The 20791-nt window shown below is 35.4% G+C and overlaps 1 protein-coding gene and 1 long non-coding RNA gene across 7 annotated transcripts in view; one reads left to right on the top strand and one right to left on the bottom strand.

Annotated features, from left to right (window-relative positions):
- The window catches only part of ano6 (anoctamin 6), a 37716-nt gene extending 29735 nt beyond the window's left edge, over positions 1-7981 (top strand). For 3 of the 5 annotated variants that reach the window (XR_012401682.1, XM_005164462.6, XM_073946823.1), the window contains exons 18-20: positions 1395-1606; positions 3518-3623; positions 4346-7981. Coding sequence is in view for 2 of the 5 variants with exons in the window: in XM_005164462.6 (XP_005164519.1) it covers positions 1395-1606; positions 3518-3623; positions 4346-4546 (519 nt within the window). In the remaining 3 variants the exon portion in view is untranslated. The remainder of the gene's footprint in view (positions 1-1394; positions 1607-3517; positions 3624-4345) is intronic. The other 2 variants (XR_012401681.1, XR_012401683.1) reach the window with 1 other exon arrangement.
- Positions 7982-16806: 8825 nt separating this feature from the next.
- On the bottom strand, positions 16807-20221 carry LOC141381548 (uncharacterized). 2 transcript variants are annotated; one of them, XR_012401693.1, is made up of 4 exons: positions 19962-20221; positions 19474-19572; positions 19078-19171; positions 16807-17171 (listed from the first exon to the last, which is right to left on the bottom strand). It is a non-coding gene; the product is annotated as an uncharacterized lncRNA (long non-coding RNA). The 2 variants fall into 2 exon arrangements; XR_012401694.1 differs by lacking the exon at positions 16807-17171 and adding an exon at positions 17941-18867 and having other exon boundaries at positions 19962-20159.
- Positions 20222-20791: the final 570 nt, after the last annotated feature.

The following is a 20791-nucleotide window of genomic DNA, read 5'->3' as shown; positions in this document are numbered from 1 at the left end:
ACCTACCTGTTCACTGTTTATCCTCTTACTTCTCTTCCCCTTCATCCCACTGTTCTCTTACCATCCCCTTCATCCCTACACCCCTAAAATAAAGTCTAGCTCAAAGTGTGACGTGGTCCATGCCGGTGAAATAGGTGTTGATTTGAAATTGAAACTGAATCAAAGTGCAACTTAATTTTTATTATACAAATCAATATTAAGTTGACTTCAATCAAAATCAGAACTGAATTGAATTACATTGCAAGTTTGTGAATAGAAAATGTGCTCAACCTGAAGTTTATACGAATTAATGGATACTGAATCAAATTTAATTGAGATCATAACATAGTCAAAATGCATGGTTGTGAATCAAATATTTACTTTTTGAATTGATACTGAATTGAATTAAGAATGGGTCTGAACTGAATCGCAATCTTGCTTCATATATTTTAAAATGAATCGAATCAAAATTAATCAAGATCAGAATTAAAACAAACTAATTTCACCAAAAATTTACTGCACCTGATATATATATCCAACTGAATCAATATCTTATTTATTTGAATTGAGATTGTAAATGATTAGAAGTGCAAGCTTTTAAATTAAAGGTCTAAAATGTTTTATTTATATTTCAATCATACTGCAAACTTGTGAATCACAATGTTCATACTGTACATGATATAAAGCCAAATTTGTTATCAAACTAAATCCAGCATATCCAAAATAACCAAGAATTATACTTAAATCAAACTGCAAGCTTGCAAATCAAAAATAGACTCTACTGGACTGGATCTTAATTGAACTGCTTTGTGAATTAAAAATGTACTGTATCTGATATAAATATAAGTCAATTGATGTTAAATGTGAATGTCAATTGGGACTGAATCAAATTGCAAGCTTGTGAATCAAACATATATGTCATATATATCCTTATATAACTTAAAACCAAATCAAACTGAAGCTTGTGAAATTGAATCACATGAGTCATTATATTTGACTCAGGTTCAGTTGTTTTTGTTTTTGAGTGATTTAGATTTTGTTCACTGTTCAAAATTATTGAACCTGTACAATATATATATTTTTTTTCAATTATTTCTCAGGTCATATTTAACTGATTAAGGTTGTTTTTTTAGGCTAGAAGAATATGTAGTCAAATATTATGTGCTGTCATCATGGCGAAGATAAAAGAAATCAGTCATTAGAAATGAGTTATTAAAACTATTATAAAATCTCTCCATTAAACAGAAATTGGGGGAAAAACATACAGGGGGGCTGATCATTCTGACTTCAACTCTATTATCAAACTGAAGCTTGTAAAATTAAATCAAATGAGTCATTAAATTTGGCTCAGGTTCAGTTCAGTTGTTTTTGTATTTGTGTGATTTATATTATACATCCTTTTTTTCTCTCTCCAGACTGCTATCATCGCCTTCACTTCTGACATGATCCCTCGTCTGGTTTATTATTGGGCTTTTTCTGTCAGTCCTTACGTAGAGAACTCAAACCACACTATGGCCGGCTTCATCGACAGCTCTCTGTCTGTTTTCAACATTAGTCACTTTGACGATAAAACCAGACCTCGAGACGACATCAAACCGATCTGGTTTAACAACATCACCACGTGCCGGTGAGTCTGTCTATGGTCATCTACTATTTAAACATTTGATAAAGGTTGTGATGAGGAGAGATTAACCAGTGTGATTCCAATGTTATAAATGCAACATGTGCAGTAAGATCTCAAAACACACTTTCTAATGTGAATTTCTATGTTAACTTTATAATGAAACAGTATGGAATCAGAGTTATGAGATCAAAAAAATATCAATCTGTCAACATGTTTAATATTTTTAAATGAGGAAAATAAAGATGTGTTATGAATGTAACCAAAAAACTCTGCCAGTTTACAATTTACAACATACTTTGGAGAAATTCTGTGAATTTAACAGCACAACCCAAAACAAACCATGCTAATCACAATGAGAAGAGTTGACTCACTAAAGAGCAAACATGATTCATTTTATCTTATATTTATGAGGGAAAAACTTTTCCCAGGGATGGGTTGCAGCTGGAAGGGCATCCGCTGTGTAAAACGTATGCTGGATAAGTTGGCGGTTCATTCCGCTGTGGCGACCCCTGATTAATAAAGGGACTAAGCCGAAAAGAAAATGAATGAATGAATGAATGAACGAGGGAAAAACTTGGTTATGGATGTGACCAATGTAAAATTGGCTCTTGTATGACTTTGGTAAATCAAATATAACCATTTGAAAACATTGACAGAGACATTTTTGAGTGTTTTTACAGCACTGTAAAATACAAGCCTAAGCAAAAAAAAACAAAGGGTTCAGCTTTTTAGGGTTTTGCATGGAATTGCTTAAAAATGCTTGCATTGAGTCATGCACAATAAAATGCACTGTATAAAGATGCACATAAAATGCACAAACAAGGACTATAAGTGAGCTGTGAGACCTGGGTCATTTACATAAAAAGTGCAGAGCGTCAGTAGATTTGCATAGAAAATGCAAATGTTTGATTAATAATACGGGGAGTGGACAGAGACGTTTGGTTAGGATTGATTTGTAGTTATAAGCTGGAATTCAGTCATTTATTCTTCAAGGAGCCATTTAGAAACTTAAAAACACAACTTTTTTTAATAAAGATTGTTATTGTTAGCCTAGGGGCGGCACGGTGGCACAGTGGGTAGCACAATTGCCTCACAGCAAAAAGGTCGCTGGTTTAAGCCTCGGCTGGGTCAGTTGGCGTTTCTGTGTGGAGTTTGCATGTTCTCCCCTTGTTCGTGTGGGTTTCCTCCGGGTGCTCCGGTTTCCCCCACAGTCCAAACACATGCACTATATGGGGAATTGGGTAAGCTAAATTGTCTGTAGAGAATGAGTGTGTGTGGATGCATCTACTCCGTGGAACATGTGCTGGATAAGTTGGCGGTTCATTCCTCTTTGGCGACCCCAGATTAGTAAAGGGACTAAGCCGAAAAAAAAATGAATGAATGAATTGTTAGCCTAAAGAGCTATTTCTGCCTCATTGAAACAACTTTTCTTTTATAAATTGATGTGTATATGTGTTGGTTTAGTTATGTTTAATTATGTTTAGCTTTAATAAAACTGGTTTATTTATATGTTTATGTGGCTATATAATAATTTTAATCGTAATAATTATAACAGCATTTTTTTTAAATACATAAACATATATAATTGCATTAATTAGCATAAATAATTTGGCATTATTTCTATTTTTACTTTATTTAATGCTTGCTATAGTTGTATATAAATATTACTGAATGTACATAAATTGTTCTAATTTTACAATATAATATAATTTATTAAATGTTGCTTAATTTATAATGTTTAAATATCCATAGCTCCAAACAAATCAAGAGCCAATCTTTATTGAATTGGCATCCTTTTACTTTTATTTTACAGAGAAATATCCAGATGAATCGATATTAAATCAAACTGATTCAGCTACGAACTCAATTGCGATCCTGTGAATAAAAATATTCTGTATTCTGTTTTCTTCTCAGGTATCGAGATTACAGGAATCCCCCTGATCATCAGAACCCATATCAGTTCAATGTTTATTACTGGCATGTCATCGCCGCCAAACTGGCTTTCATGATCGTGGTGGAGGTACGTGACTTAAGATCATCTTATGATTTATTTGACATTTTTGACAGTAAAAAAATCAGTCTTTAATCAAGTGTTGAACTGCGAGAGTGTGTCTGAGCCTCGGACATTATCAGGAAGGCTATTCCAGAGTTTAGGAGCCATAAATAAGAAGGCTCGACCTCCTTTAATTGACTTTGCTGTTCTAGGTACTACCAGAAGCCCTGAGTTTTGAGATCTTAAAGAGCGAGTTGGATTGAAGTGAGACAGAAGCTTGGTTAGATAAACAGGAGCTAGATTATTTAAAGCTTCATACGTAAGAAGCAATATTAAAAAAATTAACAGGCAGCCGGTGTAAGGAGGATAAAATTGTAAAGTTTTTTTTTTCTTTTGTTTTGATCATTGAGCTGACAGAAGCCTGTAGGGACTGATTATCATGTTGTATTAGCCCACTGTTAGTGCTAGTTCAGTTGAAGGTTATAAATGTGCAGGGTTTCCCTCAGCACATTGTATATTTCATCAAATTCACGCTATCTTGTTTATTAGGAGTATGATCTTATTCTGCATCCCTAATCCTACCCAAAACCTAAACCCAAGTTCTAACTTACTATAAACAGCTAGTTAGTATTTTATTATAAGTTAGCAGTGTTTTATTAAGCCTGTAGGGACGGTTTATCATATTATATTAATGCTCGTGCAGTTGAAGGTTATGACTGTGCATTTTATTTCTCTCCTCCTCCTCTCAGCACATTGTGTATTTCACCAAGTTCATGCTGTCCTACTTGATCCCGGATGTTCCCGAAGCTCTGAACGAGCAGATCAAACGTGAGCGATTCCTGACGCGGGACATCCTAAACAACAGCCAGTTGACAGACCTGATAAAACCCATCCGAGAGAAACTGCAGACGGACGTGGCAGACTTCACTGAGCTGGAGGAGCTGTTATAACGACACAGTGATGTAACGCACAACTCAATCCCAACACTGCATACACCGTGGGAAATGTCTCTCAATGCACAGCTGCCTTATTCAGTGATTCACAAGTGTTTTCTGTTTGTTTATTTAAGTTGTGAATTGCATTATGGGATGTTGATCTCTGCTCTGTCCACTTTTGATGTCGAAAATTCAACTCTGCAGTTTAACAAAGTGACTTTTAGTGACATTTTATTAGTTTAAAATAATATATAGAGATAAATAAGGCTGTAAAATAAGATAAAGTGGTGCAAGGTGTTACATAGCGTAATACACAACACAAACCCAGACAATATATCACTGCAAACTATTAAAAATGCAGTTTTTACAGGTTTTAAGGTTAACATTTTTTGGAAGAATGATCAAGATCCCATAATGCAAGTCAAATAACAAAATATGACCGTGACGGTGACTCAGTGGTTAGCACTGTGGCCTCCCAGCAAGAAGGTCACAGTTTCGAGTCCTGGCTTGGTCAGTTAGTATTTCTGTGTGGAGTTTGCATGTTTTCCCTGTGTTGGCGTGGGTTTCCCCCACAGTCCAAACACATGCGCTAAAGGGGAACCGATGAACTAAATTGGACGTAGTGTGTGTGTATGTGTATGGGTGTTTCCCAGTGCTGGGTTGCAGCTAGAAGGGCATCCGCTGTGTAAAACACATGCTGGAATAGTTGGCGGTTCATTCCGCTGTGGCAACCCCTGATAAAATAGGCGACCCCTGATAAAAAGGGACTAAACCAAAGGAAAATGAATGAGTGAATCTTTCATTGCAGCCAAACTAAAAGAAACACCTGTATAATTCTTACAGACTTTTTAAGAAAGACTTTCTCCAGAAGACAATATTAGAAACATTTCTTTGCTCTGTTAAACATGACTTGGAAATAAGTGAAGTTTCACAAACTAATTTCGAGAGGAGCACGAAGCTGGTCTCTCATCTATAATTATTAGTTAACCCATCAGATTAATCCAAATTCACTATAAGTAGCCTGGCTAAAGCTGTGGTCACACTGCACTTTTCTCCCCATAGACTTCCATTCATACGCACTCAAATGTGTCAGACCGAAAACGCAGGCTCGTGCGACAAGTTTTGCAGTTTGCTGCATGTGTGAGACCAATCAAGGATCAAAACATGACCTCTCTGAACAGAAATGTAGATATGGACCAATTGCTCGCTTGTTTAAATGTCTAATCATCTTGTTTAAATGTCTAATCACCTTTTCGCAGCGCCGTACGCAGTGTAAGGGAGTAACTAGTTGCACGTACGTAATTACGTTACGTGATTTAATTACAAAATAAAAGTTACAGTAATTCGTTACAGTTACTGAGAAAAATGTGCAATTAAATTACAGTTACTTGTAAAAATGTTAAAGATTACACATGGGGTTACATCTAAAAATGTTCTTAAAAATCTGGGATATGTTGAATAGTATTAATCTGCTGATTTGCCTGTTTTTGATATGCACGATGCCTTCTGCTAAGGTCATTTATTAAGGTGGTGCAATTCTGATGCTTTTGATTTGCGGCGCACCAACGGTCATAAATCCCGGGGGGGGAACATGTCCTCGGTATAAATGCTTAAAAATAATTTAGTTAAAAATGTCCATCAGAAACTTAGAAGTAATCAAATGTAATTAGTTACTTTACTTTTATAAAGTAATCGAAAAGTAGTTTCACTTATTACATTTTAAATACGGTAATTTGTAATCTGTAATCTATTACATTTCCAAAGTAACCTCCCCAACACTGGTCGTACGACAGAATTTCGCAAGCTCAAACTCTAGTGTGACTGCGGCTTAAAACTACTCCCTTACCTTCGTTTTGTGAAGAAACACCCCTTTCACCCCATCTCCCCCTTTAACAGAGGCAGCTTTCCAGAAATACCTGATCTCGTACCCCTCTTACATCATACCTGCCAACATTTAGTTCAGAAAATCTGTGAGACCGGTGAAGTGAAGTGTGGGGGGCTTGGGGTGTTCGGGACTGTGAGGGGGAGCGTTGTGCTGTGCGGGGAGCAGGTATGGAGATGGATGCGCGACTGTGCCAAAAAGCTTGCCGGACTGTAGAGCGGGTGGGGGAGGGGTGTAATTCTGGGATTTTTCTGGGAGACAACAATACGGGAGATGGGTTTAAAATAGGGGAGACTGCTGGGAAAAACAAGAGTGTTGGCAGGTATGCCTTACATGCTTATTGACCAGGCAGGAGCCACGGGCTCAATTATCTCCGAGCTCAGGGTTCTCTCCTGGACAGCATCCCAAACCTATTATTATCAAGCAATATCTAAGCGTGAACTCTTAAATTGAATTTTGTCTAAAACTGTAAAGCAAATCACGTTTCAGAAAGCACTCTGTCATTATAACTCACAACATCAACAGCCTTGCTTTGACAATCAAAATATGAAGAGTTCATATGCAGACACCTCCAAATCAGGGGTGTCCAAACTCGGTCTTGGAGAACCGGTGTCCTGCATAGTTTAGCTCAGGGGTTACCAACCTTTAGGAAACTGAGAGCTACTTCTTGGGTACCGATTAGTGTGAAAGGGTTCCAGTTATTAAATAACACATTTTTCTTAATTTACTTTCAATTATATGTTAATATCAATAATGAATAATATTCATCTATGTGAAGACATTGATCATGTTCGTGATTTCTCACAGTAGTTGTCAACAATGACTTAACAATTTAGATAAATATGCAACACTTCATTTGTCTGAAATTGTTTTTAAAGTTTTTTTTTAATATATAACAAAGTAATTTTCAGATTTACACCAATGCAAGTGTGATTTAAGAGGAATACCTATAAAAATATTAGATGCAGCTTACTCATATGTGGTGCTATGCTGAGCTATTTTTAGAACAGGCGACTCATGTGAACCTGGCATGTTGGTGTCCCCTGGTTTAGCTTCAACCTCCATCAACACACTTGCCTGGAGGTTTTATTATACCAAGAATAAGCTTGATTAACAGGTTCAGGGGCCTCATGTATGAAGACTTGCGTGGAAATCTTACTAAAACATTGCGTATGCACAAAGCTGTAAATGTGCGTACGCAAAAAAAATTCAGATGTATGAAACACTGCGTACACCGAATCTCACGCATATTCTTTTGTACATCCGAATGAACGTGAAACTGAGCGCAACATGCACGAGCACAAAACCCCTCCCTGCCTCCTCCCCCGTATGAATATGCTAATGACTCTACTTTGGCAAAACCCAACGAAAAAGCAAAGGCAAAATCAAGCAAGAAGAGAAACTTTGAACAGAATGTGAATTGGAGGTGCTGCTTTCGGAGGTAGACCGGAGAAAAGCGGTGTTATTTGCAAGTTTGTTCTCCGGAATTAACAACAAAAGAAAAAAATAGAGTGGCAGAGTTTAGCAGATGCGGTTAACACAGTTGGGTCTGAACATCGCACTGTGTGGATTAAAAAAGAAATAGTGTGGTTTATAGGTGTGAAATGTTGAAGCACCTACAACAGTCTAAGTGACGTAGCTCGTATGACACATGTTAACATGTTTTGACATGTTCAAGTATGAACTCGGTTCAAATCCAGCGTCTGATGAACTCTTTCTTCTTTTTTTCCCCGCTACATATCAGATTTTGCCAACTATTTATCACGAGAAAGACAAGTAGGAATCATTAATATGTTTGTGCATCATATTTTATTTGCACATTTAGTGAATGGAAATGTTTCTGATTCATGTATACAAATTCATCTTCAGATGGTGTCTTTATAGCAATGTGCGTGCAGTAGATTGCTCAGATTACATTGGGAAAACAGGCGACCGCTGCAATTTGCGCTTTAATGTTTGGCTGGTCAACTGTATGGTATGGAAATCTTATATACCTGCTGAACCCGTCTCATACAGCTGCCATTGCAAGGCTCAGACACTTTGTAGAGAGGAATATAACACAACTGCCTCTAGGAGTCGCCAATGGAAATAAAACAGACACGCACAAAAAATGTGCGTACGCCAGCCATGAACATTCCCACGTTCAGTCCATTGTTAGTGAGCGATTCTGAGCGTGAAACCTGGCGTACGCAAAGTTTTTGTGTGTACGCAGCATTGATACATGAGGCCCCAGGTGTGTTTAATTGGGGTTGGAACTAAATTATGCAGGACATCAGCTCTTTAGGACTGAGTATGGGCACCCCTGCTATAAATGCTGTCTGAAATGTTCTTCTAAAATGAGCTCTTCATCAGGCTGATATGTGTAGGTTCAGTCATCCTACTGCTGTGGTCAGTAGTGTAGTGGTTAGTGTGTCGACACATGCACTCCAGTGCTCACGGCGACCCGAGTTCAAATCCCGCCTTGCAATCCTATGCCGATCCTTCCCCTCTCTGTGCGTTCCTGGCGATAATCTTAGCACTTATTTACATATAATATATAATGAAGACTTTTTTTATTGCAAAGAACCATGCAAAAAAAAGTAGCATCACTTTAAGTATTTAAGCATTAATTCTGACTATTAACCAGTGGATAATTACCTGCCTATTATAAAAATATTGGCTGTTTATTAATATTATAAAGCACATATTCTGCATGCTCTTATTCTACATACCCAATACTCAAACACAACCACTACCCTAATAACTATTAATCAGCAGCTACTGTAGGCAAAAATCAGTTGATGATAAGAGTAATTAATAATCCTTCCTTGTATTATTTGAAGTATTTCATTAATAGGTTATCATTAGATAACATGAACTAATCTCCGTAATATGTATTTTCCGAATTCGCTGTTACATCATTAAAGTCAAATGTGGTTTTTAAACATTATTTAATGAATTAATCAATAATTGTTCATTGATTTTAATGTATTAACATAAGTGTTGCTCGTTATTAGTTACTTTGATAATTAATTGAACCCTATAATATGCAATGAGCTGCATAATACTGATATATATATATATATATATATATATATATATATATATATATATAGATATATTAAAATATATATATTATAAAAGCAGATATGTTCACCTCTTCACAATATGCAAAATCTGCTAGAAACTATGAAAGATATATATTTAACTATCAAATTTAATGCTGACAAATGAGTTTCTATAAAATAAACCCAGCACTTACAAATATATATATATACTAACAAAAGAAAGATTTATTGACCTGTACTGTGGTGTTTATGCTGTTTATCTACCTTGGAGTATATGAATATGGTGTTTAGAGTTAAGGTTTGTTATGTTAATAATATGAGAGTATTTCCATGATACTGTCACACATGATACTGTGAGCACAAGATGTCATACGTTACGTTTGTATTGAAATTTTACTCATGGTTTGTTTGTATTACATTTTTGTTTGTTGCATATTTGTTAAATGTGATGTTTTTATATATATACACACCTATATTTGCACTTATATTGACTGCTTTTTTATAGAAAGAAATAAACGGGTACTGTTGTACAGTGTTGAACGTTTCATTGACAGCTTTCCATTTGAGGCGCCACTGCTCGAACTGCAATCAGTTAAACGTTTAATTGATTTTTTATCCAGTTCATTTGTTATATTTGATCATATTGCATAACTTTTACAGACAAATAGTTTTTTTTAGGATATTTTTAAGCTATTTTGAGCTATTTACAGTATTTCATTTCAAACTCTCAGATTCCCAGCTGCTTTAACTTCACTAAAATCAATTATAAATTATTTTTTATAAAATTAATTGATATTATATTATGTCACATTAAATTACAATAATTTTCCTGACATTTTTTAATTTGTTTAGGGATTTATTTAAAGCTATTTTGAATTATTTGCAGTATTTTATTGTCTTTTCTGTAATTCACAGATTTCACCACAGGATGGCGCCACTATTTTAACCTCACTAGAATTAATTATATATTTAATTTATTCTTTAATGAAATCAATTAGCATTATGTTATATTGTATTGTTTTATTTTGCTTTTCCTGGCGTTATTTTGTTTGATGTTTATTTTGTTTTTATTTTGAGTTATTTGCAGTTTTTCAAGTGCTGTGCTGTAATTCTCAGATGTCCCCACAGGAGGGCGACACTGCTCTCACTTCACTAGAATCGACTATATATGTAATCTATTTTTTATTTCTTTCATTATATTTTATGTTGTTACTTTTCCAAGCATTATTTATTTCATGATTTTTCTTTTAAATTATTTGCAGTATTTGATGTGCGGTGCTGTAATTCCTAGATTACCTGCTGTTCTAACTTCACTAGAATCAATTATAAATTATTTTTATTGAATTAATTGATATTATATTATGTCACATTAAATTACAATAATTTTCCTGACATTTTTAAATTTGTTTAGTGATTTATTTAAAGCTATTTTTAATTATTTTTAGTATTTTATTGTCTGTTCTGTAATTCACAGATTTCACCACAGGATGGCGCCACTATTTTAACCTCACTAGAATTAATTATATATTTAATTTATCTTTTTATTAAATTAATTGCCATTATGTTATATTGTGCTGTAATATTTTACCTTTGCTGACATTATTTTGTTTGATGTTCATTTTGTTTTTCTTTTGAGTTATTCACAGTTTTTGATTTGTTGCTCTGTAATTCACAGATTTCCCCACAGGAGGGCGACACTGCTCTAACTTCACTAGAATCGACTATATATTTTATTCATTTTCATTTCATTTATTATATATTATATTGTTACTTTTCCTAGCGTCATTCATTTTTTGTAATAATTATTCTTTTTAATTATTTGCAGTATTTGATGTGCGGTGCTGTAATTCCCAGATTTCCTCCTGCTTTAACTTCACTAGAATCAATTATAAATTATTTTTATTAAATTAATTGATATTATATTATATTACATTAAATTACAATAATTTTCCTGACATTTTTTAATTTGTTTAGTGATTTTTTAAAGCTATTTTTAATTATTTGCAGTATTTTATTGTCTGTTCTGTAATTCACAGATTTCACCACAGGATGGCGCCACTATTTTAACTTCACTAGAATCAACTATATATTTAATTCATTTTTATTTCATTCATTTATTATATATTATATTGTTACTTTTCCTAGCGTCATTCATTTTTGTAATAATTATTCTTTTTAATTATTTGCAGTATTTGATTTGCAGTGCTGTAATTCCCAGATTGCTTTAACTTCACTAGAATCAATTATAAATGATTTGTATTAGATTAATTGATATTATATTATATTACATTAAGTTACAAACATTTTCCTGACATTTTTTTAGTTGTTTAGTGACTTTTTTTAAAGCTATTTTTAATTATTTGCTGTATTTTATTGTCTGTTCTGTAATTCACAGATTTCACCACAGGATGGCGCCACTATTTTAACCTCAGTAGAATTAATTATATATTTAATTTATCTTTTTATTAAATTAATTGGCATTATGTTATATTGTGCTGTGATATTTTACCTTTGCTGACGTTATTTTCTTTGATGTTTTTTTTGTTTTTATTTTGAGTTATTTGCAGTTTTTGCTTTGTTGCTCTGTAATTCACAGATTTCCCCACAGGAGGGCGACACTGCTCTAACTTCACTAGAATCAACTATATATTTAATTTATTTTTATTTCATTCATTTATTATATATTATATTGTTACTTTTCCTAGCGTCATTCATTTTTGTAATAATTTTTCTTTTTAATTATTTGCAGTATTTGATGTGCAGTGCTGTAATTTCCAGATTTCCCACCGTTTTAACTTCACAAGAATAAATTATAAATTATTTTTATTAATTTAATTTATATTATATTATATCACATTAAATTACAATAGTTTTCCTGACATTTTTTAATTTGTTTAGGGATTTATTTAAAGCTATTTTTAATTATTTGCAATATTTTATTGTCTGTTCTGTAATTCACAGATTTAACCACAGGATGGCGCCACTATTTTAACCTCACTAGAATTAATCATATATTGAATTTACTCTTTAATTAAATTAATTGGCGTTATGTTTTATTGTATTATATTATTTTACCTTTCCTAATATTATTTTGTTTGATGTTTATTTTGTTTTTATTTTGAGTTATTTGCAGTTTTTGATTTGCTGTGCTGTAATTCTCAGATTTCCCACCGTTTTAACTTCACTAGAATCACGTATAAATTAATTGATATTATATTATATCACATTAAATTACAATAATTTTCCTGACATTTTTTAATTTGTTTAGTGGTTTATTTAAAGCTATTTTGAATTATTTGCCGTATTTTATTGGCTGTTCTGTAATTCACAGATTTCACCACAGGATGGCGCCACTATTTTAACTTAACTAGAATTAATCATATATTTAATTTACCTTTTTATAAAATTAATTGGCATTATGTTATCCCACAGGAGGGCGACACTGCTCTAACTTCACTACAATCCATCATATATTTAATTAATTTTTGTTTATTTGTTATATATTATATTTTGTTACTTTTCCTGGCATTCTTTAGTTTTTTTTTTATTCTTTTCCTGCAGATTATATGCTCGGGTCTAACTCTGCCTCTGCTCTTACTTACAAAACCTGCATCACATATCAGCACACCAGTGGCTCAGTGATGTAAACATCAGCCAGTGATCTGAGAGTTGTAGATAGCCACTTGTGAGAAATTTCTAATGGTTACACCTTTAAAAAAAACTGACAAAATGACCAGAAATCAGTAGTAAGTGTGAACATGAGTGGTTCAGTGGTAAGACATCAGCCTATCATCTGAGGAGCACAGGTTCAGTTCACTCTTTAGATGAAGTTTACCATGGAATAAAAACACAAAATTAGCAAACCAAAAACCTTTATAAGTGCAGTGAAGCATTAATGGCTCAGTGTGCTGCACATTCGCCCTTGATCTGAGAGTTGCAGGATCAATTCCCTCTTATAGATGAACTTCTACTCGTTTCACCAACAATTAAAAAGGCAAAACTACCAAACATGTAGACTTAGTCTGAGTGTGTCAGTGGCTCAGTGGTCTGCACTACAGCCTATGAACTGGCAGTTGCATGTTCAAGTCAGCCTTTAGATGAATTTTCAGATCGAACCTGGGGGGAAAAAAAAAAAAGGCCAACATTACCAAAAAAGATGTATGCATACTGAAGCAGCAGTGGCTCAGTGGTGTGTAGGTCAGCTTGAGATTGGCAAGTTTGAGCTTCAAAGCCTGCTTTAGATGAAATTTGAATCTTTGTCTGCCAAAAAGAAAGATAAAATGAGCAAAAACACAAGTTACGCATGAGCACACCAGTGGCATAGTGGTCTGTACGTCAGCTTAATGATCCTGAACGTCCAGGTTTAACCTTTACCTGAAATTTCAGCAGTTCCTGTTCACCCACAAGAAAAAAGACAAAATAACCAAAAATCTGTATTGAGCATGAGTGCAGCAGTGGCGTAGTGGTCTGATCATGACAGGACATGATATGGAAGTTACAGGTTCAAGACCCACTTTAGCTGAAATTCATGCAGTTCCCTGCAAGAACACATATAAAATAAGCAGAAATCAAGAGCAAATATGAGGAGCTGTGGCTCAGTGGTCTGTGCATGTCAGGCCATGATTGGGAAGCTGCAGGTTCAAGCCCCTGTTTAGCCGAATTCGAGCACTTCAACCGACTTAACCTGCAGGAAAAAAGATAAAATGACCAAAAAGCAACCATTAGTCAGAGCGAAGCTGTGGCTCAGTGGTCAGTGAGGGTCAGGATATGATCAGGATGTTGCAGTTTCAAGCCCATGTCCAGCCCTATTATAGTGCTTCTACTGGCTTACCTGAAAGAAAAAAGATAAAATAACCAAAAATCTGTACTGAGTATGAGCAGAGCAGTGGCTTGGTTGTCAGAGCACGTCAGGCCAAGAGTGTGAAGTTGCATCTTCGAGGCCCACTTTAGCCGAATTAGAGCAGTTCTTCTTGCTTCACCTACAAGAAAAAAGATAAAATAACCGGAAATCAGTGATAAATATGAGGAGCTGTGGCTCAGTGGTCTGTGCATCTCAGGTCATCATTGGGAGTTGCAGGTTCAAGCCCCTCTTTAGCTGTATTCGAGCAGTTCAACCGGCTTTACCTGCAAGAAAAAAATATAAAATAACCGGAAAGACTATAACAAGTAAGAGTGGAGCAGTGGCTCAGTGGTCTGTGCATGACAGGCAATGATTGGGAAGTTCCTGGTTCGAGACCCACTTTAGCTGAATCAGATCAGTTCTTCTGGCTTCACCTGCAAGAAAAAAGATAAAATAAACAGAAAGCTGTACTAAGTGTGAGCAGAGCAGTGGCTCAGTGGTCAGTGTACATCATACCATCATGTGGAAGTTGCAGATTCGAGCCCCTGTTTAGCCAAATTCAAGCACTTCTACTGGCTTTACCTGCAAAAAAGATAAAATAACCGGAAATCATTACTAAGTATGAGCAGAGCTGTGGCTCAGTGGGCAGTGCAAGTCAGCACATGATTGGGAAGTGGCAGGTTTGAAGCCCACTTTAGTTGAATTCTGGCTTCACCTGCAAGAAAAAAGATAAAATAACCAGAAATCAGTAATGAGTATGAGTGGAGTGCTGGCCTGATGGTCAGTGCATGCAGGGCCATGATTGAGAAGTTTCAGGTTCAAGCCCCTCTTTAGCCGAATTCGAGCAGTTCAACCGACTTTACCTGCATGAAAAAAGTTAAAATAACCGGAAAGACTATAGTATGTATGAGTGGAGCTGTGGCTCAGTGGTCTGTGCATGATAGGCAATGATTGGGAAGTTCCTGGTTCAAGACCCACTTTAGCTGAATCAGAGCAGTTCTTCTGGCTTCACCTGCAAGAAAAAAGATAAAAAGACCAAGAAGCATTACTTAGTATGAGAGGAGCAGTGGTTCAGCGGTCAGTGTGTGGCTTGCCGTCATTGGGAAGTTGCAGGTTCAAGCCCCTCTTTAGCCCAATTTGGGCACTTCTACTGGCTTTACCTGGAAAAAAGATAAAATAACCGGAAATCAGTACTAAGTATGAGCGGAGCTGTGGCTCAGTGGGCAGTGAAGGTCAGCCCATGAATGAGAAGTGGCAGGTTCGAGGCCCACTTTAGTCAAATTCTGGCTTCACCTGCAAGAAAAAATATAAAATAACCAGAAATCCTTAATAACTATGAGCGGAGTACTGGCCTGGTGGTCAGTGCGTGTGTACCCAGGACTGGTAAGTGGCAGGTTCAAGCCCCTCTTTAGTCGAATTTGAGCTCTTCAACTGGCTTAACCCGCAGGAAAAAGATAAATTAACCGGAAAGACTATAGTAAGTAAGAAAGTGCCGGTAGCACAGTGGTAGTGCACCAGCTCCCTCAACGGGACATCGTGGGCTCAATCCCCACCCCGGCACTGAAAGCATGGTTGCGTGACGGTCAGATCGCCATGGGCTGTGACAGGCTCTGCCTCGGCAAGCGGATCAGAACATGGCGACAGAGACATGAAGGCAGGACACGAAGGGGCGGAGTAAAGATCCAGAACGCTCCCCCTGGGGACTTTCGTGACAATAATCAGCAGCGGTTATGCGGAAGGAGACAAAATTTTGCAAAATTACTTATAAAATTTTCCAGAACAAGTACCCATGGGAGGGGCCTATTCAAATCAACCAATCAGAGAAGAGTATAAGTAAGAGAGGGAGTGGCTAAGTCAAAAGAGCCTATTACAAGGCACTAATTAACTACCTGAGCCAACCAGCTAAAGAGGAGGAGGGACTAATTTTACAAAGATTTTTAAAACCTGACCAGAAAGGGCAAATCCTGCTAAAAATCTGTACAAATTTTTTTTTTTTTTTTTTTGCACCCAGGATATACCAGGCTGGCAAAAAAAGAAAAACCTGAAAAAAAAAATCCAGCTGAAAAAAAAAATTTTTTAGCCAGCCCCCTAAAAAAATTTGCCCTAAAATTCACAAAAAAAAAAAAAAAAAAAAAAATCCTGCCAGCCAGCCCCTCAAAAATGGCCTAAAAAAATTGGGAAAAAAATAAATAAAAAAAAGCCAGGCCAGCTTTCCAGGACCCCATTCCACTTTTCAGCCTCCAACGTAGCTTCAGCTCAGGACCTTCAGGATGCTTTGATTCAGATGTGAACACTGCTGAAATAAGCTTGAACAGATTGTTAGGTCATTTAGTTTTAGATCAGCAATTTTGACAGGAAATCTTGTTATCATTTTAATCATTTTAATTAATGAATTATTCAATAAACTCATCCACAATCATTGTAAATGTGTGGAGGCTCATTTTTGAAAAATAGTACTTCTCAGAGAACAGATATAAACTTCAAATCATGAAGAGCACAAAAAGATACATTTAACCTTTTATTTTGCACAAATATACACACTTGGCAGATATTTATACTACACAAACATTTCAACCACTCCAGGAGCCCTCAAACACTACACATTTCACATGTCTTAATTAAAACTCGCCCATAACCTCATTTAATGACTAAAAGACCTTAGGAGACATGCAAAATGTGAAGTGCTAGTAAAGGCTCTGTGAAGATGGTTGAAAAGCACAGATTAACCAACAGTCCAAGCTGATACCGTCATCAGATGGATACAAGGACATACAGGCAGTTCAGGATTAAGTCAAAGATGAATAAAGGTCAACTGATGGACTGCATGCCAGGGTCACTCCGGGTTTCCCCTCACAGCTCAGATCCAGAGACCTAATAAAGAAAAAGAAACATAACTGTGGTTAACAAGTCATTACTATAGTTGACATACAAAGTACACAGGCTAACAATAAATGCATTTAAAAAAAAAAAAAAAAAGTTCACTCCAACTATAAAGTACAACGATCAAATAAAAGTACTCAAACTAAATCTGATGCAAACACCAGTTCTCCTGTTAGTTACACTGGACTTCTAGCTTAGAAAACAATTATAAATGGGATATTTCTGAAAACTTAAATGTATAGTACATTTTACTTCAAACAGAGTAAATGTGTTGCTAAACAAACCACTACTTATCAAAACATTTTGCTATATTATGTGATTTAAAACAAACGTGTCTCTATAATAGTCATTACTGCATCTGGTCATGTTAAGACTATTAACATGTACACATGCAGATTTAAAAGCAACACCGATTGTTTGCAAGGTTTCTCATGGTGTTACACGACTAAAAACCCTGAGAACTTCCCCCACTCATTTATACAGGAGAATAACGAAATAAGCATTTAAATGCACTACAAAACTAATCACTTGTTGGTTTCAGTGTTAACAATACACACAACCATCACAACGTCTTACCTCTTGTCCGCGTATACACGGTAGCCGCTTGCACGCGTGTGCTATTTAAGCTCCTGCCTACTGCAGGTGTCCGCCATTAATCAGATAATCAGCCAATAGCATCGCAGCTCGCAAATTAGCCCCGCCCACTCAATCAAGCGTCGGAAATTTCCACTGTCGTGCACGCGCTTGTCATTGAATGTTTATATTGAACATATAAGCATTTACATGGATTTACAATATATTTTTGTGACTATTAATATACACAAAATATCCCTTGAATAAATGTTGTCAAATACACATATGACTCAATGATAAAATAACCTGTTTGTTTAATGATTTAAGGTGAAAAATCTGTGGAAATCTTCTGCAAAAGATTAAATCAGAATTATTAGTAGCTATTTTATTGTTTTAGTCGTATAACAAGCTGAAATAAAGCTGCATAAAACACACACGGTCACTTGCATGTCCCACATGCACATATTAAAGCCGTTTACTATATTTAATGTGCTTAAAACGGAACACAAAATGTACAAATAGGGCGTTTTTAAAGTTTAAATAAAACAGCAACGTAAACATGCAGTTTATTCTGTAAGAAATATGCTTTATAAACTTAAAAATCAATAAAATAAAGCACAAATCCTCCCAAATAATCCTTCAATTCATTTGCAAGCAATTCAGACTCCAAAAAACATCAAAATATTGACTGTCAAGTTCATATGCTCCTGCAAATCTGATTTATTTCTTGTGTTTTGTCATGATTTCACATTAAAATCTTAATTTAATCAAATAATAACCTTTAGTGCCACAAAAAAACACACATGTGAGTATAAAGTATTTGAAAATGACCATGCTGATGTACTTTTGAATGAATTACAGTCCTTTGTAGCCTTAAAACCAACAAATAACTTCAAAAACACTTTAGGATGTCACTTTATTATAGAAAATAGTACATTGATTAAAGCATGTATATGGCGCCGTATGTGCTGTTTGGGACGTCCATTACGGAAGACCCTCCTCTCAGGCTGAGATGTGATTGGCTCCAGCATGTGGATCAGGTGATGGTGGAAATTATTTCAATACATTTTTCCAGACTGTCACCATGGGAGGGGCTACTGATTAGAGGGAGGAGCTAACTGGGAAGAGCCAATTACAAGAGAGGATTAGGCAAAAGGAGGAGGGGTAACTAAAAGCAGCCAATGAGTGGCTAAAAAGGAGGTGGAGCTATCTGAAAAAGAGGGCGGGCCATTCAGGAAAAAATACACAAACATATTCAGGGGGGGAAAAGGACTGTGTTTAGAATAAACATTACAGAAATAAGCCATCTATATTTCAGTCTTACCTCCCAATCCAACATGTAGCTTGTTAAATCACCATGTACTTATCCAGATCTTGTCAAACAGATGTTAAAGTGGCCACTCTTGGTTGAACTTAAACTGTAAATGAAAGAATAAAAAGGAAAAACCTTTATAATCAGAAAAAATGAGTATATAAACAGGCAATGCATTCACACACAGACTGCTGAAAGCTTTAGGCTGGTCACGGTGCAGCTCAACCACACTCCAGGATCCCTCCAACACAGTTTGCACGTCTCATAAATACAAAGTGTTCATCTCATCAGCACAGACTACAAGACTTTAAATGCAGAATGAGACATGCAGTGTAGTGGAGGACACCATGAACGTGGTTCAGGAACACTACAAACCAAAAGAACAGGTACAAGCTGACACCACTGTACCGTCAGATACAAGAGTTCATGTGGAGCAGCAAACACAGATCACTCATGGAGAAATCAACCTTGGGGAAGGATTTCTGCATCCCTGGATCCATACATCCACTGAAAAAGCAAGGAGAAAACAGTGAGAAACGCCACACATTTCAGCATCAGTCAGCTTAATGTGAGTACATGCATATACAATATTAAAATGCAAATAATTACAGATAATCCTCTTAATTTAATCCATTTAACAGTGTAATTATCAGGTTTATTATCATCAAACTCCCCCACAAAACATGCAGAAACAACAGGTTGATTGTTGATGTTAGAAGTAAACTACTACAGCATGCAACAGTGACTGTTCAAATGATTAAACGGGACAGAATGTCAGTGATTGACGGATGAAGATGCTGATACTCACACAAAATAAATGCCTCGATTAAAGGCACAGCTTTGTTATATTAGTTTTAGTGTCATTTTAAATGAAGCAAACTTTGAACAGGCCTTACCTCATGCTCGCGTCTCACACAGATAAACTCCCAGCGTCTGTAGTGTCTTATATTACATTATATATCACACTGACAGTCAATGGCGTTATTCCTCTTCAGCTTTGTGGCGTAACAACAACGTTTAAGGTGTATTTTCATCATGTCACTCCACGTGGCGTTATTATTTTTACCTGACAACGTTGTTACAAGTTTAACCACAAGAGGGCGCCACTTCACTGGAATAAATTATATATTTGATTTATTTTTATCTATTTATTTTCTTTGTTCTCTTTTTATTTTTTTGATATTATATTTTATATATTGTAGTATATAAAATATATTAGATTACTTTTCCTGGCATTATTTACTTTCTTGAATGCGTTTTATACAATTATTTGCTCTTCAATTTGCTGTTCAGTAATCCCAGATTTCACCACAGGAGGGCGCCGCTGCTCTAACTTCACCAAAATTAATTATATATTTAATTAATTGTTTTTATTTAATTTAGTGCTATTATATTATATTACATAACTTCCTGCTATTATTTATTTTGTTTAATGATTATTAAAGTTATTTTAAACTAGCTATTTCTTTGTTGCTGCTATATGATATTATATGATATAATATTATATTAAAATTTTATTGTATTCTATTATTCAGTTTTCCTGACAACACTTATATTGTTTAAGGATTTTTTGCTTCCATATTGAGTTATTTACAGTATGTGATTTGCTGTGCTGTAATTCACAGATTTCACCACAGGAGGGCACTAACTTTACTACAATTTATTACATATTTAATTTCTTTATTATTAGTTGCTATTATATATATATATATATATATATATATAT

This window comes from Danio rerio, chromosome 4 (genome assembly GCF_049306965.1).
Source record: "Danio rerio strain Tuebingen ecotype United States chromosome 4, GRCz12tu, whole genome shotgun sequence".
Lineage (NCBI taxonomy): Eukaryota > Metazoa > Chordata > Actinopteri > Cypriniformes > Danionidae > Danio > Danio rerio.
The sequence above is the reverse complement of the archived record's forward strand: the minus strand, read 5'-3'. Positions and strand labels throughout refer to the sequence as shown.